Source organism: Lacerta agilis, chromosome 15 (genome assembly GCF_009819535.1).
Source record: "Lacerta agilis isolate rLacAgi1 chromosome 15, rLacAgi1.pri, whole genome shotgun sequence".
NCBI classification, from domain to species: domain Eukaryota; kingdom Metazoa; phylum Chordata; class Lepidosauria; order Squamata; family Lacertidae; genus Lacerta; species Lacerta agilis.
Genome location: NC_046326.1, coordinates 25,833,149 through 25,860,645, shown reverse-complemented (window position 1 = coordinate 25,860,645; position 27,497 = coordinate 25,833,149). Strand labels below are relative to the sequence as shown.

At 46.4% G+C, this 27,497-nt stretch overlaps 1 protein-coding gene across 1 annotated transcript in view; it reads left to right on the top strand.

Annotated features, from left to right (window-relative positions):
• Positions 1 to 1,438: 1,438 nt before the first annotated feature.
• The window catches only part of NTM (neurotrimin), an 816,980-nt gene continuing 790,921 nt past the window's right edge, over positions 1,439 to 27,497 (top strand). The window contains exon 1 of the mRNA XM_033171377.1: positions 1,439 to 1,605. Coding sequence (XP_033027268.1) covers positions 1,524 to 1,605 — 82 coding nt within the window. The 5' untranslated portion in view covers positions 1,439 to 1,523. The remainder of the gene's footprint in view (positions 1,606 to 27,497) is intronic.

Here is a 27,497-nt window from a genome sequence, read left to right as displayed (position 1 = left end):
TTCTTAAAAAAAACTTGGCATCTGTGCGGTAATTTGTTGATTACTGCAGTTTTGTTTAAAAAACAATCAAGTTTAGATTAAAATATACAAATGTGTTTTAAAATTATATAATCAGGTGGCCACTCTCTTTAATGCCCCTTGACTGCAGCATGGTTTATCCTAAATCAGGGTGTCTTGCAGCCTTAAAAAATTAAAATTAAAAAGAAATGGCCCCACTGCTGTGTCTTTAAGAGAGCTTTGACTAGGAGACAAAAGGATGGTGGAAGCTTCACCTGATTAATGTCTGCAAAAGCCAGCAGCTGTACAGCCTGGTTCTATTTGTGTTGACTCCAAAGGAAGTCTATCTGCTTTTGAAACCTGGGGTTGCTTTGAGCATTACATATAAACAAACCAGTTTTTAAGGAGACAAGTAACACCTGCTAACATTCCCTCTTTTTGCATTTGTGGACAAGTTGGGCCCACTTCATCAGATGCATGGAATGCAACCCTCAGTTTCAAGATATAGATTAATATATGGTGGTAAGGGGTTGGAAAGCAATGAGGCCAGAGGCCAAAACAATGCTTAAAAATATATTATGGCTAATGGCAATTCAGGCAGAGTGAATATGAAATTAGGGTGATCGTTTACACCAGCAGTGATAGATTAAAAAAAGCAGGAGCCACAGGCAATTATAGGAAGTCAGGACCATGGCCCGTCTAGTTCAGTATTGTCTACACGGGCAGGCAGCTGCTCACCACGGTTTCAGACGGGTGGGGCATTCCCAGGCCTTCCAGAAGATACCAAGGACCTTCTGCACTCAAAGCAGATGCTTGCCACTGAGCTACCACCCTCTCCACTTAGTGTATGACTGGAACCCAAAGCAAGTTGGGAGCCAGCCAGGACTGATCCCATGCATTGTATGGAGAATAAGAGTTACAGTCTTGCAATAAATCAATCAAATCCAAAACATGGAGAATAAGAGTTACAGACTTGCAATAAATAAATCAAATCCAAAAATCAAATCTGTCTGGAGACCATTCCGGAGTCTCCTTAATCCGGAGTCACTCCGGCTGCTGCTGCCGCCGCCGCTCTAAATCAAACGCCCAGTCCCCGCACCCCGCGCGCGCGCCTCGTGGGCTCTTTAACACTCCTGGCAGCGGCGCGCGAGGTTGCGGGGCTGCCGCTTTGTCAATCCCTGGATGCGAACCAATGAGTGCGCCGCGTAGGAGGGCTGTCCGCAATCCCCTATCTTGGAGCGGGTCTCGGTGCCAGACCACGAGTGGAGATAATTATTGGGAAGGAGTCTCGCTCTCGCTCCGCTTTGGGCTGCAAGCAAGCAAGCAGGCAGGCGCTGGATTGTGTGGCTTTCTCTCCCCTGCGCCTCTCCATTCCGTTCGTAATAATCGTCGTCGCAGAAGCAAGCTCTTGTCTGTCTGTCTCTGCAAGCTCAAGAGGGGATCGGACAGGAGAGGGGGGGAAAAGAACCAGCTGAAATCGGCAAGCCCGGAGCGCGATAGCTCTTACAAAACCTCGGTCCCCGAGCATGACTGGACTTCTGGCGAAAATGCACACCCCTCTCTTTTGGGCGGTCTTGGCCGGGATGGCCTCGCTGTTCTTCTTCCAAGGTAAGGAGACTCCTCCAGATTTTTGCAGCGCGGGTTCGAATTCTGGTTCTCGCCTCCCCTTGGCTGGCTTCCTTCTGCTGCAAGGGAGAAGAAGCAGAGAGGTTTAGAAGACCACCCCCTCCTTTTTCTTCTTATTTTCTTCACCCCCCCCTTCCCGGTTTTGCAAAATAGATTATCGATCCGGTTCTCTCGCAGCTGCTGGCGGAGCCGCGCCGGGTGCGCAATTTGTGGCTTGTGTGTTGATGGCTTAATTTGCTTGTGCGTTTGGATTAGTCGTGATTCCGGAGCGTGCGAGGCTCTCTCTCTTACTCTCCCGTTCCCCGAACCTCCCCTCCACCCCTACCCCCGCCGCGTTTCTCCGATAGAGATCAGCGCCGGTACGATGCAAACAAATGTTTAAAAAAGGCATGTGATCGAGTTGTCAATTTGAGCAAGCTCTCGAGACGCCCATTGGTCTTCTTCCTCCTCTTCTGGATGGGATCTTCTTTAAGAGGCGGAAGGGATGAGAAACTTCAGCGGACAAACTTCTGCGGTTACTAAGTGGGAGTGGAAAGGGTTGGTGGGGGAGGGAGACGGGGAAAGCAAGGGCTGAGAAATGGCCAGAATTATATCCCCCAAACTGCTTCCTTTCCTTCTGGGTCGCTGCCTTTCCTTCCAAAAACCTGCGCAAAAGCTGCCGTCGTTCTGTGTAAAGCAAATGGTGGATATTAGGGGTGGGTAAAAGAGAGGGGGACAAATAACTTCAATAGTAGGCTGTGCAAGCTTTTATGGGGGGGGGGTGTTGCTGAGCAGTCAGGGACACCGTAATAAGAGAAACTTCTTTTCTGTTTTATTGGGTTGCCAAAGCTACGGTGAGAAGGATGGATCCAGGAAGAGGGTTGAGGAAGTGTTCTTGTGAGGGAGCCAAGCCTTCTCCAGCTGCTGTTGATTTCCCTTTTAGAGTCTCCTTGTTTTGGCTTTGATTTCTCTCCAATACTGTTAAGATGGTGCGAGTTTGTGCTTGCTGAGTAGCATCTCCCCTTTAGCAACGTGTGTTCCATCGCACTCCCTTCTGCTTTTAAGGAAGATGGGAGGGGGGGGGGGCTTCTGAGGTGTAGAATGAAAGGCATGTACTACAGAGAGTGCTCCCCCCTCTCTCTACCCCCCCTCTTGTTCAGCCACCAGATGCTGAAGAGCCTCCTGCATCTTTAATAGTGTGGTCAAAGAGGGGAGTTTGGGCAGCCACGGCTGTGTCATGCAAGGTATACCCACCTAAATCCTCTCTCGGACACAGCTGCTAAAGACGCCATGTCCACTTCAGCAGCTGGTGGCGACACCCTAAATACTGGTCGGTTGGCCTCTGAGATATGAAACACCCCCAGACACCCTGTCATATTTGGCTGGACTTGCAAACAGTACTGTCTCTCTAGTTGCTTAAATGGGCTGCAAAAGCTAGGCTTGGTAGGGGATCAAGGGTTGGCTTGAGAGATGTCCCTTGCTGCTTCTCTGTCCCTCCAAGAGGCTTTCATCCTCCTTCCGCCAGCTGAGGCCTTTCCATAAACTTGATTAAATACTTTCCTCGTAATCCTCCCTGACCCCTCCAGCTGAGGTCAATAGACTTGACGGAGACTTAATTCACTTCTGTCTGGAGCCAGACAGAGACCCCCGGAATAGAAGGGTGCTAGTGGGGAGAGAAGTGGGTTCAAGGAAAGCAGGGTGATGCAGATGAGGCAACTCCACGGGGATGGGCTAGCTGCTGGGTGTGGGGAGCAGCAAGGCAGATGTGCACAGAGCTTGGGCATGTCTGTGCATTTCATTGGTGGGGGTGGGGGGAGGGGGAGGACAAACGGACGGACCCATGTTTCTGCCTTGCAAAGATGTCAGTTTATGTTTGTTTCTGCACAACCATCTGGAGATGCCGGCACAAGCTGTTCTTTCCACGAGAGGCTTGGGCTTTTAGAAGAAAGGTGTTGCGTTTCTGCAGATCATCTGGGGTATGATCCTTGGTGGTCAGAAAGTGTCTGCCTTGTGTTGAATTGGAGCTTTTTCCTGTGCCAGAAAGGTTTCTTGAATCACAGAGCTGTTGCTCTTGAGTCCTGCCTGGGACTTGTTCCCTGGGAAAGCTGTTGCAAGAATTCCACACAATACATTGGTCTTGCATAGTAGTTGAAAGGGGCTTTGGACATTCCCCCACCAAGTGGAAGGGCCATAGCTTGGTGCTAGGGCAGCTGCTTTCCATGCAGAAGGTTGCAGGTTTGATTCCTGGTGCTAGCTAGTGTTAACAATACTGAGGTAGATGGACCCAATGGTCTGACTGACTATAAGGCAGCTTCCCATGTGGTTTATAAAGACAGGTGCTTATTTTAGTATTTCACTTCCATGTATCTAAAAGTTCATGTGTGCACACTTATCCCCACTTGGGAGCGCAGGAATCTGCCTAGTACTGAATCATAACATTGGTTCAAGCAACTTGGTTTTGTCTATGCTGCCTGGCAGTAGCACTCCAGGGTTTCAGAATTAGGACATCCCCACGCCTTCTTGAAGATGCTGGGGATTATATGTAGTAGGCAACTAGATGCTTATGGAAAATTCCCAGGCAGGACTCAAGAGCAACAGCATTCTGCCTGCTGTTGATTCCCAGGAACTGGCACTCAGAGGCAAGGGATAGCCTGTCAAGCAGAAGCTTTACTAATGAGCTGCAGCCCTCCCACTTTCTTTCTTTCTTTCTTTCTTTCTTTCTTTCTTTCTTTCTTTCTTTCTTTCTTTCTTTCTTTCTTTTTAGTTTCTCAGCCTGGCAACCCAAACTCACCCCCATCACCATGAGACGATAGATGTTTGGACTGGAGTTATGTGCACAAATGGCTTCTTGAAATTCTGGCAGGGAAACTGGGTTGGGGGGACAGCAGCTGTTTTGCTGAATTTCTCCATGGAGAAGAGAGCTTCTCCAGCAGTTTCTGTGGAGTGGGGCTTAACACTAGCAGTGTCCCCAACCCCATAAGTGTCATCTACCCACCACTGCAAGTCACAGCAGTGTTGCCTGCCTGCCATCATTTGGCATTTTCCAAAACTGCCCTGATCTAGTGTGATTCTGGGGCACTGTAGGAAAAGTGAGTGACTCCGATAACAAATACTTATATAAGTTGGTCTTTTTCTAGGGGGTGAGGATGTGGTGGGCAAATCACAATTTTTCTCAGCCAAAATGTCTTCTGGTTTGTACTGTACTATCACAGTGCAGTTACTTTCTTGAATGTTCACTTGTGTAAAAAGCTCACTGCAGGCTGAAAGCCAGCACATCTAGGAGAAAGGTTTAGGGTAGCTTCTCCCTTTTTCCTCCTTGATGTGCTGGCTTTTTACAAGCAGGGAGTTTAATGTTCAAGACATCCGGAGTAGAACTACCCATACAATTGCAACCTCATTCTCCATATTAGTTTGGTGGCTTATTATTATTATTATTATTATTATTATTATTATTATTATTATTAATTTATTTATACCCCTCCCCAGCCACTCTGGGCGGCTTCCAACAGAAAGCTAAAATACAATAATGTATTATATCAAGTTTTGCACTAACTTCAGCTTTCCTCTCCTTCCCTGCACCCTTAATGCCATTAGGCCATTTTGGGGTACACCAGAGTCCTTGTTCATTACCTGCCATCATTTGTCAACTTATTTTTTTGTGGGAATTCTTCCCAGTGGTTTCTATGCCACTGCAAATGCTGTGCCCCATCCAGCCACAAAGGAGGCACACTCCACAGGACAGCCCCCAGATGAAGTTCAGGGGTTCTAAATTCTGAGCTACGCTGATGGTAGTTGGGTAGCTGGCTTATGGTACATATACTGTACTTTTCCATGTATAAAATGCCCCCATGTATAAGACGCCCCCTTTTTTTGGGGGGGAGACTCAAATTTAAGAAAATGGGGGGAGATGGCACAGAGTGGTTGAGCTTTTGGGAGGGGGATTACCCAGGATTATTGAGCTTTTTTAAAGGGGAGATTGCTGAAAATCGCTCATCAGCACATGTCGCAAAATTCACCTCCCGTCTGTCCCATTGCCGACAGAAGCTGCCATTCGCCCGCCCAACTGCTGCAGCGTCAGCCAATCAACACCAACCATTGATGCAGCAACAAATAACACTCACAATAGTAGCTGGCGGTCACGGCAGCAACCAATCAAACCTCCACCCTATGCTCTATCCATGTATAAGACGACCCCCACTTTTTAGCATGATTTTTAAAGAAAAAAACATAGTCTTATACATGGAAAAGTATGGTATATGCCGCAGATACCTCCAAAAGTTGAACTGGTTTTAGACATTTGCCATTACTTTGTGATCACCTTTTTGTGTTCTGACAGTCTTTCCTCTTCAAACGCAGCCTGTGAAACATTGCCCAAGAAATTTATGCCACTTCAGAACTGACCCATCCTCCTTCAAAAAGGTATGGGCTCATTTAAGTCCCTTTGAATCCCTTTGTCTATATATTTTTGAAAGAGGGTAGGGAGTACAAAGATGACTTCAGCCATCTCGTTTCTCCTATGGCTTTGTCCTTTGATTCCGGACAATCCATATGTCCTGTGTAGCGGGGGTCCTTTGAGCCTGCACACTCTTGATGACACGGAGAATTCACTGCGCCTATTGGGTCTCTTTGGTACCTTACAGCAAAGGAAGGCTTAGCAGTAGGCAACCTGTCTTTCAAGGGAGCTTGCTTGCTATCCTTGATGCTCTCTTTCAGTAATCTTGGATGAGCATCTGGGAAATGCAGACATTCTAGGAAATGGTGTAGCTTAGCGGCAGAACACATGCAGAAAAATCCCCATCTCAATCCCTGACCTCTGCAGGTGGGGAAAAGACCCCTGTCTGGAGACCTTCTGTCAGTCAATTTAAAACCAGGGTTGGGCAGATTTCAGGCTTCCATGAATTTCTTCATGTTTTCCTCCCCTAGAACAATAACACCCAGCAGTCAGCTACAAAATAATTTCTCAGCCAGGTGGACATACCCATAAGAATTAAGAGGGCCTTGGGCCCAGGAATTCATGATTAGTATCACAACTAAGCTCTTGCAAGTCCTTTCATACACAAACCCCCTTTTGCAGAAGTAGCGAGAATGCTTTCTCTTTTAAAGTAATTTTCTTTCCCAGCAAACGTGTGTGTGTGGTAGCTACTGCTGATGTTTGATAAGCAATACAGAGGCAGGATCTCTTGTGGATATACAAGAGTCACCCAGTGGTCGACCACAAGATCCTGATTTACCTTTTATCCATCCCAGATCTAGACAATAATGAGCTAGATCGACCAGTGGCCTGACTCTGTGTGGCAACTGCTTGTGATCCTTCCTCATACCCTTTGAAAGACAAGCAGGTTTGGTGAAAACTGGCCTTAACTCTGACCAGTTCAGGTCATGGGTGCAGGATCTAAAAGACAATACTGTACACCATTATTTAGGGATGGAACAGTTAGGGTTATCTCCTCCTTTTGCAAAGAGTGAGTGCTATTCATTGCTAACCCTACTCAAAGAAGACCCAGTGCGATTAATGAACATGTCTAACTTGGGTTCATTCATTTCACTGGGTCTATGCTGCATGAGACTTGGTTGAATACAGCCCCGTAGTCTTTTTTTTTTTTTTAAGAACTGCAACTGGTCTCCAGCCTTGCATTCTACTCCCTTAATGTCTGGATTTGCTCCTTCTGTGTCTTAATTTAGCTTGAGCTGGATGGTGCCCTTTCTGTGCAGCTCAGCCATAACAGTGTACAAAGGCACTTAGTTGTCTTTCCCCTTTAGTGAATGCAGATAAGAACTTCAAAAGTTCTTTACATCCATGGAATCAGACAACTAGACATGGGCCATCTGGATTAGCCGAATGTTACAAGAAAGAACTTCCAAGCAAATAATTTAACGAAGCTGCAATTTGCCTGCTTAGCAACAAGGCTTTTTAATGATGACTTTCAAATATTCTTAGTCCTGGCTATGAAGAACTTGGAGGGAGTGGAGGCTGGTCCATAAGGGAAAATATCAGTCTGCCCTCAGCTACCCCCCAACCTCCCTGTCCCTCCCCCCCTTCTTTTTTTTCCTGGGCATTGCCTGCCATCTTCCTCTTCCTTAGTCTCAGGACTGCCCTTGTAAGAACTTGGCAGCCAGGAGGATGGGGGCAAAATTAGAATGAGTTGGCTCTGCCTGTCATTGGCTCTTGCACCACCTGCTGTTGCCTTGCCTGTCTTCTGCTCAGTGGGCACCCCCCCCCTAAATTTCCACACTGACTGGCAGCAGCTCTCCAGGGTTCAAGGCACAGTGGTCTCTCCCAGCCCTTCCTGGAGATTCCAGAATCCAGGGACTGAACCTGGGACTTTCTGTATGCAAACCATTTTCTCTACCACCGCAAGACAGAGAATTCTCCAGCTTCGAGTGCTTTGATGGGAGGCGTGGGTTGAGCTGCAGAGGGCATTGGTCACCCAGCAAGCAGGTGTTTATAACAGATCCTGATAGGGAGGGAGGAAGGGAGGGGGTGCAGGGAGCCGCCTTTCAGCACAGACCTTCCTGTCCCAAACTTCACAGGGCTGTTATTTTTGCATTCCTCTCTCCCCTCCCCTCCAGCAATCGTTTTTTGCCACCTCTTAGCAGGATTTGTTCCCTTTTGATGCTTTCTGATCAGTTTTGTTTGGCTATAGCCTTTTGTTCCTCTGCCTGGTATCTCATTTACTGCTTCTGGTAATCTCCCTGCTCACTCGCTTGCTCTTTCTCTCCTAGCATAAAGCAAAGTTTCTTGAAAAGGGGGAAGCGGGGGGATGACTTTGCTGCTGGTACCTCATATAGTCAGCCTGACAATTTAAGACGCGGCGCAGCAGGCAAAGTTCATTCTCTTTTTCGTTGCCAATTTGAGTATCTTGCGGCATCTGATTTTTTGAGAGAGCAACTTCTTCTTGTTTCGCAGGCAGAGAGCCCATGCGGATAGCAAAACAGGAGCAGATTGCATCTCCCAAATTTTATCCTCTCCCCTTCTGCTCTTCCACCCACTGGAGCAGTGGCATAACTTTGCACCCTGTCAAGAGATTTTTTTTCCAGTTGAGATCAGATCATAGATCAATTTTTTGACATTTTTTTTTAATTACAAGCTATGATCACACATATGAAATTGTGAAGTTTTTTTTAAATGGTGCGAATTAGCAATGTTTTTATTTCTTACTGACTTCACGCAATGTTGTGGGACGTGCTAGGGTTGTCCACAGAATCTTGTATCTATGGCATTAAAAAAAAAACTCAGATCTGTGCATGAATCACTCTGTACTCCCTCCATGTCACTCCGTACTAAAGGGGTTCTGAGCCACTTTGTATGAAAAGAATCATAGAATAGAATCATAGAATCATAGAGTTGGAAGAGACCACAAGGGCCATCCAGTCCAACCCCCTGCCAAGCAGGAAACACCATCAAAGCATTCCTGACAGATGGCTGTCAAGCCTCCGCTTAAAGACCTCCAAAGAAGGAGACTCCACCACACTCCTTGGCAGCAAGTTCCACTGTCGGACAGCTCTTACTGTCAGGAAGTTCTTCCTAATGTTTAGGTGGAATCTTTTTTCTTGTAGTTTGAATCCTTTGCCCCGTGTCCGCTTCTCTGGAGCAGCAGAAAACAACCTTTCACCCTCCTCTATATGACATCCTTTGATATATTTGAACATGGCTATCATATCACCCCTTAACCTTCTCTTCTCCAGGCTAAACATACCCAGCTCCCTAAGCCGTTCCTCATAAGGCATCGTTTCCAGGCCTTTGACCATTTTGGTTGCCCTCCTCTGGACACGTTCCAGCTTGTCAGTATCCTTCTTGAACTGTGGTGCCCAGAACTGGACACAGTATTCCAGGTGAGAAAAGAAGCTCTGCCCCCTTTCACTGTAATGGGGGAAGCTGAACATGGTGACCACTTTTTCCATGCAAGGCACCCTTAAGGTTTGCTGCAGCACAGCTGCTCATGGGAGTAAGGCCTTGCTGGCATTTAACACCTGTGCTACACTGGTTGCCAGTTTGCTTCTGGGCCAAGTTCAGGGTTTTTAATATTAGTATATAAAGCTTGGGATCAGTTTACCTACGAGCTCACCTTACCCTACATGTGCCCACTGGACCACTTTGATTGGCAGATAGTAGCCTCTCTGCATTTGTACGGATTCATTTAATGTGGCATCTCCTGCACTTTGGAACTCCCTGCCTGTTGTGATCAAGGAAATGCCTTCAACTGTACTCATTTCTGTGTCTGCAAGGTAAGCCTACCCAGATGCTTAGAAAGCTGAGGTAATTTCAGCCTGTTTTAGTGTCTTAACTTTTGCATGTTTTCAAGCAGGGTTGTAATTTTCTTGATTTTAATGTTTTATCTTTTTGAGGACAGCTTTGAGGGGGTATTTTTGCAATCAAGTGGTATATAAATTTTATGAAATAGCTAACTAACTAACTAAATACATACACCGTCGTGAGACAGGTTAGTTTTACCCTACTGATGATGTGTTGGAGCTAACTAAATAATATGCTTTTAAAGGAAACCCTAGCACTTTATCGTTGTCTGTCAGAATTGGATGCACTTTGCTGGAATGGCCACCCCTTCTGAGTGTTTGAACAATGCCTGATTGCTGCAGTGGTTTTGCCTGAAAGATGAGCATGACCATTTTGGCATTGATGATGATGTCAATAATAATTTTACTATTTATACCCCACCCATCTCCAGCCACTCTGAGCGGCTTAGAGCATATCTAAAAACATAATAAAAACATCAAGCATTAAAAGCCTCCCAATATAGGGCTGCCTTCAGATGTCCTCTGAAAGTTTTGTAATTCTTTATCTCCCTGACATCTGAAGGGAAGGCGTTCCACAGGGAGGGCGCCACCACCGAGAAGGCCCTCTGCCTGGTTCTCTGTAGCTTCGCTTCTCGCAGTGAGGGAACCAGCAGAAGACACTTGGAGGAGGACCTCGGTGTCCGGGCTGAGCGATAGGGGTGGAGACACTCCTTCAGGTATACTGATGCAACAGTACTCATGGGAGAAAGGGGGTCAAGAGCACAGACTGGTGTGGGGGAAATGCCATTCCCAGCATGGGCCCTGTTACCTCAAGGGCGATTGCTGAGGGATGGACTTCTTCCACTAAACCCCCCCCCCCCATATTTTAGATATGTAGGGTAGAATCCAATTTAGGACTAAGTTGCTAAGTACATGCACAGGGAACGAGATCCACTCTTGCAATGAAGCTCATCCACCCTCACCTCATCCTGTGCACTCCCTAGATCTGTTCTGGGTTTGTCCTTGCCCAGAGCAGATTTAGGAGATGTGGTGAGGGAAGAATGAAGGAGGTCCTGTTGCACGGGCAGAACTCATTCCATGCACACCACAACTTAGTTGAATCTTGCACAGAGTCTCTTTTCATGGTGTGCATGTGTATGTATGTGTGTGTGTGTGTAGGAGTTCTGGGTTGACTTGTACAATGGAAGGAATAGATCCCTATTTTTTTTAAAAAGCCCAGTTCTTAATCCCTCCCTCCAATTCTCTGGATCTGATGATTGAAATATGCTGTTCCTGACAACCTTGTATTTATTAGCTCTGAGGATAAGTGACTGTTCAAAATGTTTTGGATTTTCTATCGGCTGCTTTGTGTTTTGTCACTCTAGGCACCTATGGGAAGAAAAGTGTGATAGAAACTTAAAGCAGATAAAATAGAATAAATATTTGGTTCAATATTTGGCTTGACTTTGCATAAACTAAGTAACAATCCTCCCAGTCGCCTCCCTTGTTCTGTTGCCTAGGCATCTATCTGTGTCCTTATTGAAATATTTGCATCCTTACTGATGGCTTGCTCTAGCCACTACTCTTACAATATTGAGCATCTGCCTTTGTAACCAATACTTTCAAATTGATGTGCTGTTCCCATAGTGCTTTATGGCTTGTAAGAATTCCTTTCTGACTTCTGCTTGCATTTCTTATATTAGATATTTTGACATTTTGACATACAGTATCTTCATGTGGCTCAGATGCCCAGAATATGGCATAAAATCATAGAATTCTATGGGATTCTCAAGGACCACCTATTCCAACCCCCTGCAGTACAGGAATCTTGATAAGGGTAGGATCTTGGATCTTAATGCCTGAGGTCAACAGAACAGGGGGCAAGTTCACCCTCCTCCTATTCCAGGGGTGTCCCTGAATTTACCCCCTTCACTTCTATATCAGTGAGTGGTTTATAATCATTCGCTTCTGTGGGCACTGCCACCCCCCCCCCAAAAAAAAGTGTGTGTGCAATTGTGAACTTTGAATGGTAAATGCATTTGGGGTTTTGCATACTGGTTTAGAAAGTGAAAATTAGGTAGGTTTGCATTAAAATGCAAACAGGATAAATTTCTCCCCATTGCCTGGTTGCTCTGACCATTAGATCCCACTATCACTAGGGTGGGGTGGGGAGAACCTAAGTTTGAGTGACAGAACTGATGGAAAGCCATGCTTTGCTTTCTGTAGATAAGAGATGAAATCAGTTGAGGGCGGTCCATTAGGGAAAATGGATGGGCTTGCCATATGTCAGGAAAATTCCTGACATGTCCTGGTTTTCGGGTGTAAAAATGGTGTCAGGGGGGGAATTTTGCCCAGTTGGCAAAATGTCAGGGAAAACCCAGGTGTATGGCAATGAGATGGAAAAAGCAGTGGAAACAGCTCCAAAAGCTTAAAATCACTATTTTTTTGGGGGGGGGGGGAGATCTCCTCCAAAAAGCTCAACAATTTGGGTTTGTCCTCCCCACCCCCCAAAAGTCAGTAATTTTACTTTTTGAAATATGGCAACCCTACGAATGGGGAACTGCTCCACCAACCTCTACCAGCCCTCAGAACCCCCACCTGTCTGCCTGCTTACAATCAGTCCTTGGTGTGGCATTGGCTACTAGCTTCCCCCTCCTTAGGCTACATTCTCACCATAATCTTTAAAGCACTGTGGCACCACCTTTACCAGTCAAGGCTTTCCCTCAAGGAATCCTGGGAAGTGTAGTTCATTGTAGGTGCTGTGAGTTGTTAGGATGCTCCTATTCCCCTTCCCGAGCTACAGTTTTCAGAGTTTCCTGTGAAGCGGAATTGATTATTACTCTTCTCTGGGAATTGCAGCTCTTTGAGCGGTCTCCTAACAGCTCTTGGCATCCTCAACGAACTACGGCTCCCAGGATTCTTTGGGGGAAAGCCATGGCTGTTTTTAAGTGGTCTCGGATTGCCTTAAGTGTATGATCTGAATGTGGCCTTAGTCTCAGCGTTGCCCTTGTAAGAACTCTGCAGGGAGAAAGCTAGAATGATTTGGCTCCGCATGTCAGTGGCTCTGGCGCCACCTAGTGTTGGACCTCCCTGCCTTCCGCCCCACAAGTTCTAGTTGGCACCAGCCACTGCTGTTCTACATACAGTGGTACCTCGGGTTACAGACGCTTCAGGTTACAGATGCTGCAGGTTACAGACTCCGCTAACCCAGAAATAGTACCTCAGGTTAAGAACTTCGCTTCAGGATGAGAACAGAAATCGTGTGGCAGTGGTGCGGCAGCAGAGGGAGGCCCCATTAGCTGAAGTGATACCTCAGGTTAAGAACAGTTTCAGGTTAAGAACTGACCTGCAGAACGAATTAAGTTCTTAACCCAAGGTACCACTGTATTCTGGTTTGCAATCCGGCCCATGAGTCGCGTCCCTCCATTGGCTTTCGGCGAGACAAATGTGATCTGATTACAGCTTGTTAACACAGAGTGAGAACCGTCAAAAGGCACATAGTGTTTTCCGAAGAGGCTGCGGTGTGTGTGTGTGGATGAGAGTTTGCACGCTTTCAGGCGTGCAGAGCGGTTGAATGCCACAGGCTTGCCAAGTTCCATCTCTCGGAAAAGACACATTCTAAACAAATTGCTGCAGTAGTTCAATCCCATTTTCCCCAGCATGTGGTGGTGTGTTGTGTTAAAATTATTGTCTTGGGTGAGATTTGGGGAGGGCGGAGGGAGAGAAGAGAATGAGCTCCCTTTGGCTTCTCCTTGGCGTGTGGATGATGGCACCGATGAATGTGTATTTAAACAAATATATTGACTTCTTTCTGCTAATATCAAGATTTATTGTCCCTTGAAGAAAATAATAATAGCCTTGACTTCAGTGGGGTCAATATTTACTACTAGGCTCGATAAAATCGTTATTATTCACCTCGGTAGCCGCCAATCGGTGCCTAATAAATAATAATACTTATAACTGATGTTTACAGTCTTAGACATCCCAATTACATTGTCTGCATGCCTGGTGCATTCTGCTTGCTTTATTGCCCTGATCCAGGGATATGCATGGCAAGTTTCATAAAGCCTTGTTCTGGTTTCCCTGTACTGTATCTTTTACCCCCAACCACCTTGCCTAATGCTTCTTGCAATGAAAGGTGGAACTATTATTAAATAGAAAATAGAAAATAAATATTACAGTTCTATCTCACCTTTCCACCAAGGTGCTCATGGTAGTGCACATGGTTCCTCCCCCCCTCCCCCCCAAAACTCTACATTTTACCTTCATAATAGCCATTGAGGTAGGTTAGGCTGAGAGGTGGTGACTGGCCCAACATCACTCAGCAAGCTTCATGGCTGAGCTGGGATTTGAACTCTGATCTCCCAGGTCCTAGCCTGACACTCTTACCACTATACCACACTAGGCCTGGATTTAGATACTTCATTGAAACGTTTCAGTTAAACGTGTTGCAAACTTTGCGTGAGAAATTGGGTTAGGAAAAACGGAACTGCACAGCACCATCTGGTGTCACAGTGTTAGAATGCATAAACAACGCATATAAAGAGTTTTTTCTTTGCCAATATAGCTGAGTCGCAGCTCTCAGCTAGTTAAAAAAGCCATGGTTTGAGATGAGGGCAACCTGTAACTCAGGATTCTTGTGAAGGAGCTGAGGCCTATGTTCATACCCTGTGAAGACTAGTGAATTGAGGCCTGCACAAACACACACACACACACACACACAGAGAGAGAGAGAGAGAGAGAGAGAGAGAGAGAGAGAGAGCACAATTATATTTGAGTACAGGGAAATATGTGGAATGCTATACACAGAGTGCACAGTTCATCTTGCTGAAAATCTCGGCCTTCATTTTTGTGTTTTAAACAGAGAAACAGCAAGCTTCTAGTCCTTATGACTGCAAAGATAGGAAACACAGTGGTGGAGTTGTTGTTACCGTAGGTGTGCAGGCATTTCTACACCGGGTGGGGTGGGGTGGAAATCTCTATATATTGTTGGACTCCCAACTCCCAACAGCATGGCCAGTAGTCAAAGTCATAGCCCAGCAATAATCTGGTTCCCCCTTTCCTGGTTTACACTGAGTGGCATGTACATTCCAGTTAAAACGGCACTCTTGTCTTGCATTATCTGCCTGCTTATTTTTCAGCCACGTGCAAAGGGCTCAAAGGAGGCTTTTTGCTGTTGTTAAATATGTCTCTGCATCAGCCAAGCTTGTGTTTCTCCATGGCATTGGTTGACTGGAGTAGCTTCTTGAGAAGCGAGCCTGCTAGAGTCCCTGATGGTAACACCGTGTCCCATGGAGGCAACATTCCCTTTGATTCCTCCTCTGCGTCTCTCTCGTATCCTGGCATCTCTTGCTTGCATCTCATTTTTTGGGGGGGGGGGGGAGAGGGGTCTTGCATTTTCCAGGGAGTTTGCTTGGTGCTTTTGATTCTTGGTGAGCCAAGGCTTCTAAGCAGCTGGCCTGGGGCTCTGCCCACCTCTTCAACCCCCTTGGCTGCGTTGGCTTCTGAAAACAACCTTTGCCCACAAAAACTTTTTTATTGTATGTTATTTTCTTGTTTTGAGGACTGGGGGTGGGAATGACAACTTGACAGATCTAGGTCAAAACCAGCAGGGTCTGCCGTGTTCCATGCTGACTTGCCTTTAAAAAAGCAGGAAGAGAAAAGTAGATCAACCTAATTCCCAAGATCCCAAGAGCACAAGGCGAGGCATGGCACTCTGCCGTCTGTTGCCAACCGGAGGTGGAAGAGGAGATACAATAAAATGTGATAAGCTGGAGATGGGGGCCCTGAGGTCAAGCCACAGAGGGGAGCACTTCAGCACAACTATTTTCGGTGTTTCTGATTTTTTTTTCAGTTGCCAAATGGCTAGGGGTTTGCTGGGGATGGTTTTTTTCTTGCAGGCTCTTAGCACTGCTTAGTAGTAGCATGGTGGCATGGATTCGTCTCAGCTAGGAACATGTTCGTGAACCAGGAGAGTAAACAAGGACCTGGGAGGAAAAAATGCACTGTAATGTTGGCTAAATCAGTCCTTATTTTCCTGCCATTTTTGGCTAGGCCGCATCCCTGCTACACATTTAAAAAGCCCAGGGATACTACTTTGAGAGTCATGCCTTCCGCCAGATGAATCGCAGGAGCTGTCGTTTGTTAAGGGTGCTGAGAGTTGATAGGAGAGGCCCGTTTGCCTCACAGAACCGCAATGTTGAAAAGGGATTTGAAAATCAAACCCTCCTTCCCAGGGAGCTTTGACACTTGTAGTTCTGTGAGGGGAACGGGAATAAAATTGAGACACTTAAGAGTGTGGGATAGTGGGGAAATTGCTCTGGGCTAATTGGAGAATGACACCATTGCAAAAATGTGGTGGAGAAATTGTGTAAAAGGTGCACATTTTCTATAGGGATGAGAGACCTCGGGCCGGGTGGGATGGGGTTGTATTCTGATAAATGTTGGCACTGCTTGTAGCTTTGGTTTCCCCTTTTGTGGGGAGAGATCACTGGAAGCTTACAGCATATTGTAATTATATTCAAATGTACAAGTAGGTAAAGGCAAGCAGCAATATTGTCAGAGCACCTCCCAGGTATCTGGGGAATGACTTATTAGTCCTCTCCTTGGTAAAGACATGCTGAGATTCTTGATGCACCTGGAAGGAACAGAGGGAATTTAAGAAGCTTCATTCTTTCCTAGAAAGCAAGACTGCCAGCATCTCGTGAGGTGAAGAGTGCTCTCTCTGGCAAAGCAAGGCTGTACCCCATCAAGCTCAGTATTGTCTGCACTGACTGGCCGTGTGTCTCCAGGGTTTCAGGCAGGGTGGTTTCTGCTTGCAAAGTGGATATTCTGCCTCAGAGTTATGGCTCTTTGCCTGCATGTCCCTCACCACAACTTATATTTAGGAGTGTGTGGAGCTCCATTTGGTTTTCATGCTTCTCCCCACCCCCCACAAAGGAGCTCAAGGTGGCCCCCTCCTCAATTAATCCTCACAACGATCAGTTAGGCTGAGAGATGGTGACTTTTCCAAGCTCACCCAACACATCTCATGGACGTGTCTAGTTTCGAACCTTGACCTCCCAGGTCCTAGTCCAGCACAATATCCAATACGCTACACTGGCTCTCTGGGACTGACTCCAGCATGAGCAACACAGAACCTCTTCCTTCCCATGACTACCCAGACTTTCCTCTGAGCAAACTGATTCACTGCCTATGCTAGAATCACTAGCAGAGCTACAGATCTATCAGCAGGGCAGGCAACTCAGAGCCTCTTTCCTCTTCACTTCCCATTCCCCAGGTCTACACCTTTCACTTTAATAATAAATCAGAGATGATGCCATCACTGCTCTCATCTCCTGCCAAGGATATAGTGGGTTTTTTTTTGTTTTGTTTATGTGCTTATGGTTAAATATGTCCAACTCAGAAAATGCTTGTAAATTAATTGGCCCTTTGACCATTTCTCCATACACGCCCACCACTTTCACCTATTGACTGTTCAACCTCAAGGCAGTCCTTGTTTCTTGGCCTGCTCTCCATTGCAACTTCATTCATGCACTGCTTGCTAAGTGTGAAGATGCTCTTCGGCAAGGCTCAGGCTGTAAGAACTGGTGGTCAGACAAGGGAGAAGTGGGTGTGCCTCCACTAGCTGGGGATGGGGGCATAGCTGTCAACTTTTCCCTTTTTTAAAGGGAAATTCCCTTATTCCGAATAGGATTCCTCGCAGGAAAAGGGGAAAGTTGACAGCTATGGATGGGGGGGGTGATGTTTGGGGCTTTTGAGTTGAAAGGTGAGATGTATAAAAGAATGCATGGACAAAAGGGATAGAGAAAATTTATTCTCTCTCTCTCTCTGTCGTGACACTAGAATTCCTGGGCATTCCGTGAAGCTGAATGTTGGAAGACTCAGCACAGATACCAGGAAGTACTTCCACATGCAGCACATAGTTAAACTATGGAACTCCCTGTCACAGGAGGCAGTGATGGCCACCAACCAAATGGCTCTAAAAGAGGATGAGTCAAATTCATAGAGGAAAGGGCTATCAAAGACTACTATCCATGATGACTATTCTCTGCCTCCAAAGTCAGAGGTAGTAACACTTCTGAATACCAGTTGCTGGAAACTGGGGGGGGGGAGGGTGAGTGTGGTTGTGCCCGGGTTTCCTGTGTGTTTCCCACAGGCATCCAGTTGCCCAGTGCGAAAACAGGATGCAGAGCCATTGGCCTGATCCAGCAGGCCCTTCTTATGTTCCTAGGGGGGATAAATTCAATTTCAGTTTGCATTTAACGATGAACTTCCATCATCTTAATGGCTGCTATATTTTGAAGAGTGAAAGAGAGGACACGTTTGCCGACCTCTACTCTTAACTATGGATTGCTGTGACGACTCTCCTTTTGCATACCCATGAAAAAGAGGACATGTCCTGGGAAAAGAGGACGTATGACAACCCTGCTCATCTGGGTTTCCAAAAATAATAGGTGAACTGGAACAAAAGACATGCTTTGAAATTTGCACTTTTCTGAATTTTGCAGTGCAGTTCTCCAGCCGAGCAGAAGGTACACCCTCTGCAAAAGTGCATACTAGGGTAACGTGTGCATATAGTAGTGAAAATAATGTGCAAACGTGTTAAATTAGGTAAAATAGGATTGCAAAAAAAATTCTGCGTATTAAGAGAATGTGGCACTAAACGGTGAATTTTCATGATTTTTTGGGGGGCAGGTGAATGTTGTAACCCACCTTGGGATGATGGTGGTGGTGGTGGTGGTGGTGATAATTTGGGCATCCCCAGTAGTACCTATACATGGAAACCACAGTCCCAATGCCCTGATCTGAATGGTGTTCAAGATACGCTTCCCTTTAAAGACACCCGGCGCTTGCAGAGAGACATTAACAACATTGCTTTTCTGTTCCCTAGGAAATGAGACTGGAGGCTCTGTTACGTGCTGCATAATGTTAAATCCCCATGTGCTGTTGCCAAATCAAACGGTCTGTTGCCACCAGACTTTCTGGGAGCACTAGGTGTTCCTGGAAATATATACCATATATTTCCTTTCTAAAGAAAGCTGCTACATGGGTGCACATTGTGTGTGAGTGAAGTGCTTGACTTTGGACAGCCGGATGAGCTCCAGCCACGCAAGTTCCCAAAGAGGGCAATACCAACCGGGGGGGAGGGGTTACCTGGTTGGGTGCTGAGAGGCGGGGAGGGGCCCCCTCTTGAGATGTTAAGGTCTATCAGCCTTTGAAAACGGGTACCACTGGATCAATTTCCTCTGATTTGTTGAATTAAATCAACTCAATAGTTTTAACTGGGTTTTGAATAAATGTGCAATTAATTGTTACTGTCTTCCTTGGTGAGTCTTGCAGACCGCTATTCTGAGTAATGCTTTTTTAGGGTGGGCTAGGGGGCACTGTGGTTGAGTTTTAGGAATCAAAGCAGTGCCCCCCTGCGACGAACCTCCACTTCAGACTCTCCCCTCGTTACTAAGTGAATTTTTAATCAGGTGTTCTGGGTCAAATTACAATGCACCCCACCTGTCCCTCTGAGGTCCGTCTGTTGTTTCAATCCCCCTTTATCTATAATCTGGGGATACCTTAGTAATGGGAGTTTTCCTGTCCAGCGGCCGTGGCCGGTTATATCCTCTGCTCTGGGCTTCAGGGATTAACCTCTCCTTTGCCCTACAGTTTGGGGTCTCTCCTTACTAGATCCCCTCACTATATCAGTTAGCTAAGCCCTCTTAGCAACTCTGTGGCAATACCAGGGTTTCTGCCCACTAGCCCCTCTTGAGGGAACTCCAAGACACAAACTATCACCCTTCAGTTTAGTTTTGTCCTTTCCCTGAGTTCACCTCCTCAAGAGCCTATATAACTCGCTGGACCAAATGAACGACGATATTTTCTTAGCTCAACAATAAGAGGTCTTTATTTCTTACAGAACATAACAGTTTCAGTGATGGTTCATAAGCTTAGTTTCATAACAGTGTAAACTCTCTCTTTCAGCAACAAATACACATCTTCAACGATCCTAACCTAACCTAACCTGGCCCCACACCCTCCTTCTTCCAGTCACCACTCTCTCCTCACACTAACGGCTCCTTTTAAAGAGCGGAATGTCCCGCCTCCCAAGGGGTATCTGCCACTCAAACTGGGGTGCCAATTAACTCCTAAAACACCGTGGGTTTCTGAACATCCCCTAACTTAGATCTGATTCATTACACCCCCCCCCCAAAAGGGAGGTAAGATACGACACTCATCTCGATTCAGGCCAAGGGTGCCGGCATTTGTCCACAGACAGCTTTCTGGGTCATGGGGCCAGCATGACTAAACCACTTCTGGTGCAACAGAACACCGTGACGGAAGCCAGAGCGCAAGGAAATGGAACCAATTTGATAACCCTGTAAGTGGACTGTAACGGATCAGCCCTTAGTCTGGGTATGGTCAGGAGCGCAGCATATTAGGAGTTAACATCCACTCTATGTGACTGGCGGCTCACTCGCAGGAGGCGGGGCTTTTCACCTTTAAAAGGGGGGAAATGGCAGTTGGTCAGGAGGGTTAGAGGGTGAGAGGGTTGGAGAGAGATCGTGAGAGGTTAGGCTTTGGGGAATGGGAGGAAAGGTCTTTACCAATGCTATGTTGTAACAAAGCTGAATTACATGAGAAGAAGATTTGTAACAGTAATAACCCTGGACATCCATGTTTTCAAGTTACCTCAATAAAGTTAAATGTGTTTCAACGTTCGTTGACCTTGACAGTGTATCAGTGCCTTAAGAGGTGTGACTAAGAGGAGAGAACAAAGTTTTCCTGTGGAAGAGGAAACGGTTTGCTTATTCTCCTGTCATACAGAGGGCTGGGCAGTGAAGCCAAAGGTGCCACGCAGTTGCCAAAAAGGTGAGGCAAACTGCAGTAGTTGGGAACCCGGGGAGGGAGATCCCATAGGTGGCAAGAGGTTTTCGAACGTGAAGCACTGAGGTACCCCAGAGACATCTCCCATATGAACACTTTAGGATTCATTCTAGTCGTCAGCGAAACCTAGGGAGAGACACAGTTGGGGAAGCATCGAAAGGGAGGGATCGGGAATAAGGGTCCCTCACATGGACACACTCAGGAAAAAGCTGATGATGGGAGCAGAAGTTCATGGCCTGCTGGTTTCCGGGATGTGTGAAGCCTGCAACATGTTTTCTGCACATTCTCACGTTTGCATATTGGCTTGTGAGTCCTGGTTCTTGCCGTTGTTTTTTTTAGCACAGATAATTTTGTTCGTGGCTCCATTTTGCAGCGTGAAAACAGCCGTCGCGTTCTCCTCTTGAGCCAGCACATCTCTTCCCAGTTATTAGCCAAATCACAGGATAACCTCCATGTGGTTTGGCATGGAGGCAAGTTGGCTTTGAGTGACATCCCGTCTAATGAGGTCTGCTTAGGCGCGGCGCTGACTGTGAGCCAGATTTGTTAGCGCCTGCTGAATTCGGTGAGCCAAGGCGCCTTGTCACCGAATCCCGCATTTGATATTGTATTATTTATTGTTTACTTTAGCACAGCTTTTCTTGCGTGTCAACATTTTCCTATTGTACAATTTCGAGGCTTCAAACGCTGACATCGCATTAGCAGCTGGCTCCAAAGCCCCCAAATAATGCATAAACTATGATTATTCCTTCTGATCCACTTGTGTTTATGTAAATGGAAGGGAAAAGCGGTTTTCGGATTGCTTTCAGGAGCTTAAGGGCTTCGTACGAAGCCTATTATTGAGAAATCAAACTGCAGAGCAACTTCTGAGGCGATGAATTAGCAACTCGATGACACCGGGTGTTGGGAGTCAAACAGAACTGGCTTTGGCTCTGCTGCAATCTGGGTGTGGGGAGGTCCCACGGGACAGCATAATCAAACATCTGCCAACAGGTTGTCTGTTTTGATAGGAGCTGTGTAATCGAGGGAGATTTGTGGCTAATCCAGATATAATAGCGGGAAGCTTCGCAACAAGAGCTGCAGGAAGGATGGAAGAAATGGAAGGAGGGATTGGTGGTGGTGGTGGTCACAGGAGTTAAACAAGGGTAAAAGGACCCCTGACCATTAGGTCCAGTCACGGACGACTCTGGGGTTGCGGCGCTCATCTCGCTTTACTGGCCGAGGGTGCCGGCGTACAGCTTCCGGGTCATGTAGTCAACATGACTAAGCAGCTTCTGGCGACCCAGAGTAGCACACGGAAACTCCGTTTACCTTCCCACCAGAGCAGTACCTATTTAACTACTTGCACTTTGATGTGCCGAAGCTCTTAAGAGTCTACAGCAGGGTTGGAGAATTTCAGGCTCACGCAGGACTGGCCCCACCATTAGGCAGAGAGGTATCTGCCTCAGGTACCAGATGCAGAGGTAGCTCTCTGACTGGCTCCTGTTGGAGGACAGAGCTGTGCTTGCCACACAACCTGACCTGAGGTCCTAAACTAACCCATTGCTTCAGAGTGGCTGGGGAAACCCAGCCAGATGGGTGGAGTATAAATAATAAATTATTATTATTATAGATGCAGTGGGGGACCCTGTTCCACCACCAGTCTTGAAGGCATTTTCGGCCAGCTTTTATGTGGGCAGGGGGCGCCATCTTGCTCTCCACCTCAGGCAACAAAATATCATGGGTAAGCCCTTTGCCCAGGGGTCAAAGGTTGCTTGTGAGGTCTCTCTGTCTGGCTCCCAGGAACCTCCCTGAGCAACATCTGCTTGCCAGGCACACTTCCTACTGGTCCTGTCTCCTTGACCGTCTTTCTCTGGCTGATGATGCCTCTTGATTCCATGGATGGAGGGTAAGGAGGGGTGCCTACTGTGCAAATATAAATGTTTCCATTCGTTGCTCCGCTCATGTTTGCCTTTGTCAGCCCCACACTGACCTACGGCTCCCAGAAAGTTGCCCGGAAAGGAATGATGCTTCCCTATTGAAAAGGGTTCCCTATCCCTGGTCTACAGTGCTTTTTCTTTCATATCTAGGATATTTAAAGATATTTCTCAAAGTGGATGCAACTCATAAGGTAGTGCCACTGTTCTCTCTCTGTGTTGGAGGTGTTTATCTCCCCACCCACCTGTACACCTTGAAATTGTTGTGTTCCACCACTGCTGTTCTACCATCTGGTCACCTTGGTAGGTCTCCTGCTTACCAGAAAATTTAGTGGAGTTGCCTTTCCTCTTCTTTAGCTACTATATGTGCGTCTATCCATGGGAGACTAGACATAGGCTTTTGGGCTACCAGTAGCATGAGTAACGTTGTTGTTGTTGTTTGTTGTTGTTAGCAGCTTTTTGCCATGGCAACTCAAAGTAACTTACAAAATAGCTTACACAAAACCCCAACATACATTAAAATGAGGGGGGGCTGGGCTGGGCGGGGATACGTTAAAATAACCCACCCCCTCTAAAAGGCCTGGTTAAAAAGGAAAGCTTTTGCCTGGTGCCATATCATGATGGTGCCAGGTGAGCTTCCCTAGGGAGAGCAGTCCACAAGTGGGGAGCCACCACTGAAAAGGCCCTTTCTCATGTTGTCACCCTTTGGACCATCCAAGGAAGGGGCACACAAAGAAGGGTTTGTGCCAGTTCATGTGGGGAGAGGCAGTCCTTGAGGTATTGGGGGTCCTGAGCCGTAAGGTATGAATAAATGTGTCCTGGGTTATGTTCTGAAGGCTGGATTGGGAGTCCTGGGTTGGGGGCATTTGGACCGCAGGTCAGCGGCTCCCCACCTCTGGTCTAGTATGGCTTGTCTGTTGAGTTGATGCCGCGGTGTGCATTTCTCTGTTACTGATGGTGCAGAGCTTCCAAAGGCATGGTTAGATATTTTATGAGAGGGGGAGGTAGACAAAGCGCTCCTGCGCTGTGTGACAGCTGCTCACTTAGCATAACCTGTATTTTATTCTTACCTTTTAATAGGGCGATTATAAGGATTGCATAGATAATCTGTGCAAAGCGTATGGAACACTTGAGAAAAGCTCTTCTTGAGAAGTTGTGCTTTTTTAGAAGCCGCTATTTTTTGCTGATGAACATTAGTAGGGGTGGGTGGGTAAATGGTTGAAGAGTACATATGAAGGATTGCTAATTTTATTTTTGTGTAATATGTGTAAACTGAGAGCCAGTGTGGTGTAGTGGTTAGAGTGCTAGGCAAGGATTCCCCACTCAGCCACAAAGCTCATTGGGTGACCTTGGGCCAGTCACAAAATCATGGGGTTGGAAGGGACCCCAAGGGCCATTTAATCCAACCCGTTGCAATGCAGGAGTCACAGCTAAATAATTTGTGGAAGATGGACATCCAACCTCTGTTTAGAAATCTCAAAATTAGGAGAGCCCGGGTTATCTGGGGTGTCTGCCTCTTAGCCTAACCTGCCTCGCAGGGTGGTTGTGAGGATAAAATGGGGAAGAGAGGAGAACCATCTACTCCACCTTGAGCTCAATGGAGGTAAGGTGGAATATAAATAAAATAAATAAGCTCCAGATAGGTTCCTCTGAACACATGCAGAGTGCATTTCTGTCCCCACTGCTCCTTCATTTCCTCTCTCCTTCCTTGTTAATCACTGTTAATTCCTGGCTCAGTTATATGCTCCTCCTAACTTTTCACAAGGGCAGCTTGTTCCCTCCAAAGGAGAACAGCCTTAACTGGCTTAAAAAAACGCCATTTTCCCATCAGCCGCCAGTTCCTACGGCTCCATTGTGAGGCTGCGTTTCACTCCCTTTTTGTCATCATTCCTCGGTTCCTCGCAATAATTTCCCACCTGAGCACAGAGCACTTTATAAATAGCAAATCTAAAATGAATTTTCTAGCAGCTCTCATTAGTTCCCTCGACATCCATTAAACATCCGTGGAAGCAAGAGCTAGATGACAAAAGGGATTGATTTTAATAGTATGCTTAATAGGGGGGAAAAGGGAAAGGAAATGTGTTGACAAGAGTCTTTTCAGATTCCTAATAATAGAAAGGAATTTTGAAATCCATCAAATGATGGTGGTGTTTGGGATCGGGAAAGCAGGCAGACTAAAACAATAATCACTTTGGGTGATACTCATGTGTTTGACAACGTTTGGGTGCATTTTGGTTTCCCCTTGTGGTAGCTGCTTGACTCAGTTTCCCCATCACTGCCCTCTTCCCTCACTTGCCCTTGTTCCCTGCCATGCGATCCTATGACTCTAGCAACCTGTGTGATCTTTCCCGGAGTGTTCATGTTACCAACATGTGACCTGCAGTGCTGTGATGCCATTGGGGGAAACATGGAACACAACAACCAATAGCTTTAAAAGGCAGTGTGGTCAAGTGAGGGCAATGTTCGGTGGGGGGGGGGAATCAGCCTTGAGAAGAGTGGACCCCAAACCCTCCAAATGGGAGGTTCGTGAACTGAACTCGGAGCGAGAGAAAGAGTTTAGTCACGGTTTTTCAAAAGCAACCCTCCTGACCCCCCCCCCTCCTCATTTTGCCTGGCTCCATCAAGTGTATGTGACTGGTAAACATATCGAGTTAGTTACCCAGAGCCAGCAGTTGAGATGAATATGTCAGAGTTAATGCTTCAGAACCTATAGGGGTGGAGAGGCAAGCAAAATATCCAATCTTGTGTGGCGCCTATCGGCGGAATAAATGAGTTGATGCAATAGTTCGAAAGCCGGCGAGCCGCTATACTACGAGGCACTGTAGCTGAAAATTTAACTTTGATTTCAATTTTCATATTTGTCAGCAATAATTAGATTCAAGGAATGATTTTTTTTTTGCCACAGTTGTAAAATACTAATAAGTAGGTGCCTTTGTAGTATGGTTAATAGAGTTTCAGTCTCAGTCTCTCTCTCTCCCCCTCTCTTTTCGCCTTCCTAGTGGTTTAGAAAAAATCCATTACAGGGAAAAGTCATACTCTATTACAGAATTTCAATGCAGACCAACTTGGCAGTTGCAGTAATATCAGCATTTGGAGAGACTGACCCACCACTTAACCACTGGACTCTAGATGGAAAGCCCCGGGGAAATGAGGAGGTTTAGTATTCTGCTGGGGTCTATTCCTAGGGGAGAGGCACCGACTGTTAAACTGCTCTGGGAATTGTAGCTCTGTGAGAGGAATTGGGGATCCTTGGGAAGCCGTAGCTGTTCAGGGTGATGACAGGAGACTTGTATTCCTCTACAGTTCCCAGAGTTCCCTAAGAAAGAGAGGCTGATTGTTAAACTACTCTGGAAAAAGTAGCTCTGTGAAGAGGACTAAGGGCCTCCTAAAAACTCTCAGCAGCCTTAACAGACTACAGTTTCCAGGATTATTTGGGGGAAGTTATGGCTGCTTAAAGTGGTAGGATACTGCTTTAAATATATGGTGGGGACATTGTCTGCTACAGTGGAAGAGTTGGAAGGGACCCCATGGGTCATATAGGCCAGCTGCCCACATTGCAGGAATCTCAGTGCATCCATGACAGATTACCATCCAACCTCTGCTTTAAAAACCTCCAAAGAAGGAGAGTCCACCACTTTCCAAGGAAGTTCATTCCATGGAAATGATAGTGCTCACTGTCAAATAGTGCTCACTGTCAGAAAGTTCTTCCTGATATTTAGTTGGAATCTCCTTTCTTGTGACTTTAATCCATTGGTTCAGGTTCTCCCTCAAAAGCAGGAGAAAACAAGCTTGCTCCATCTTCAGTGTGACTGTGACAGCCCTTCAGATATTTGGAGATGGCTATCGTACCACCTCTCAGTCTCAGTCTTCTGTAGGCTGAAGATGCCCAGCTCCTTCAACTGTTCCTCATAAGTCTTGTTCTCCAGACCCTTGATCATCTTGGTCACCCTCCTCTGCACACGTTCCATATTGTCAAGATCCTAAGAACTGGATAGGTGTGGTCTGAGCAAGTCCAAATAGAGTGGTAGACTTAACCTGGACACTAGACTTCTGTTGATGCAGCCGAGAATAGTGTTAGCATTTTTTTGTTGCTGCCTTGCCTTGTTGATTCATGTTTAGCTTGTGGTCTACTAAGAGCCCTAGATCCTTTTCACATGTACTACTGGCAAGTTAGGTATTCTCCCATCCTATATTTGTGCATTCGGTTATTCCTGCCTAAGTGTGGAACCATTCATTTGTCTATTTATTTATGCTTTCCTCCCCTTTGGTTTCTGTTATTTACTAATTAAAAAAAGGGGGGGGTGTTCCTGACTTGATCAGCTCCTCCAAGCTAGCCCTTCTAATTACTCATAAAGGATGGAGCCTAATCGTTCACCATTTCACAGGGACATGGCCTCTTTGTGACCTAGCTGCCCACTCCTCCATTACCTGCAGTGTGTCCATCTGTACTCCAGCTGTCCGATGGCTCCATCTCCCTCTGCTCGGTGGTTCTGCCATGCATTCTCACCCAATGTCCTATGCCAGATTCTGACTGCCCCCCTGCACCTCCCTAAAAGCCAACCTCTGAGAATGGAAAAGGGGGGCAGGATGGCATGAAATTTAGCAGCAATCCCCACCACAATTGATAGTTGAAGGGTTTTTTTTTTTCTTTAACAAAAATATGTTTAAGTTGTGTCACTTTCAAGCTACTTTAGCCTATTAAGCACACAAAAGGGCTGGTGGAATGAGAAATATGAATGGCCGGCACAAGCTGATTAATCCTAGGATGTACAATTCCATTAATAAGCTGGCTTTTTTTTTAAGGTGGCTGCTTCCAGGAGCTGCCAGCCCCCTGGAATTGATGTATTCACTGTAATTGTATTGCGTCTAATA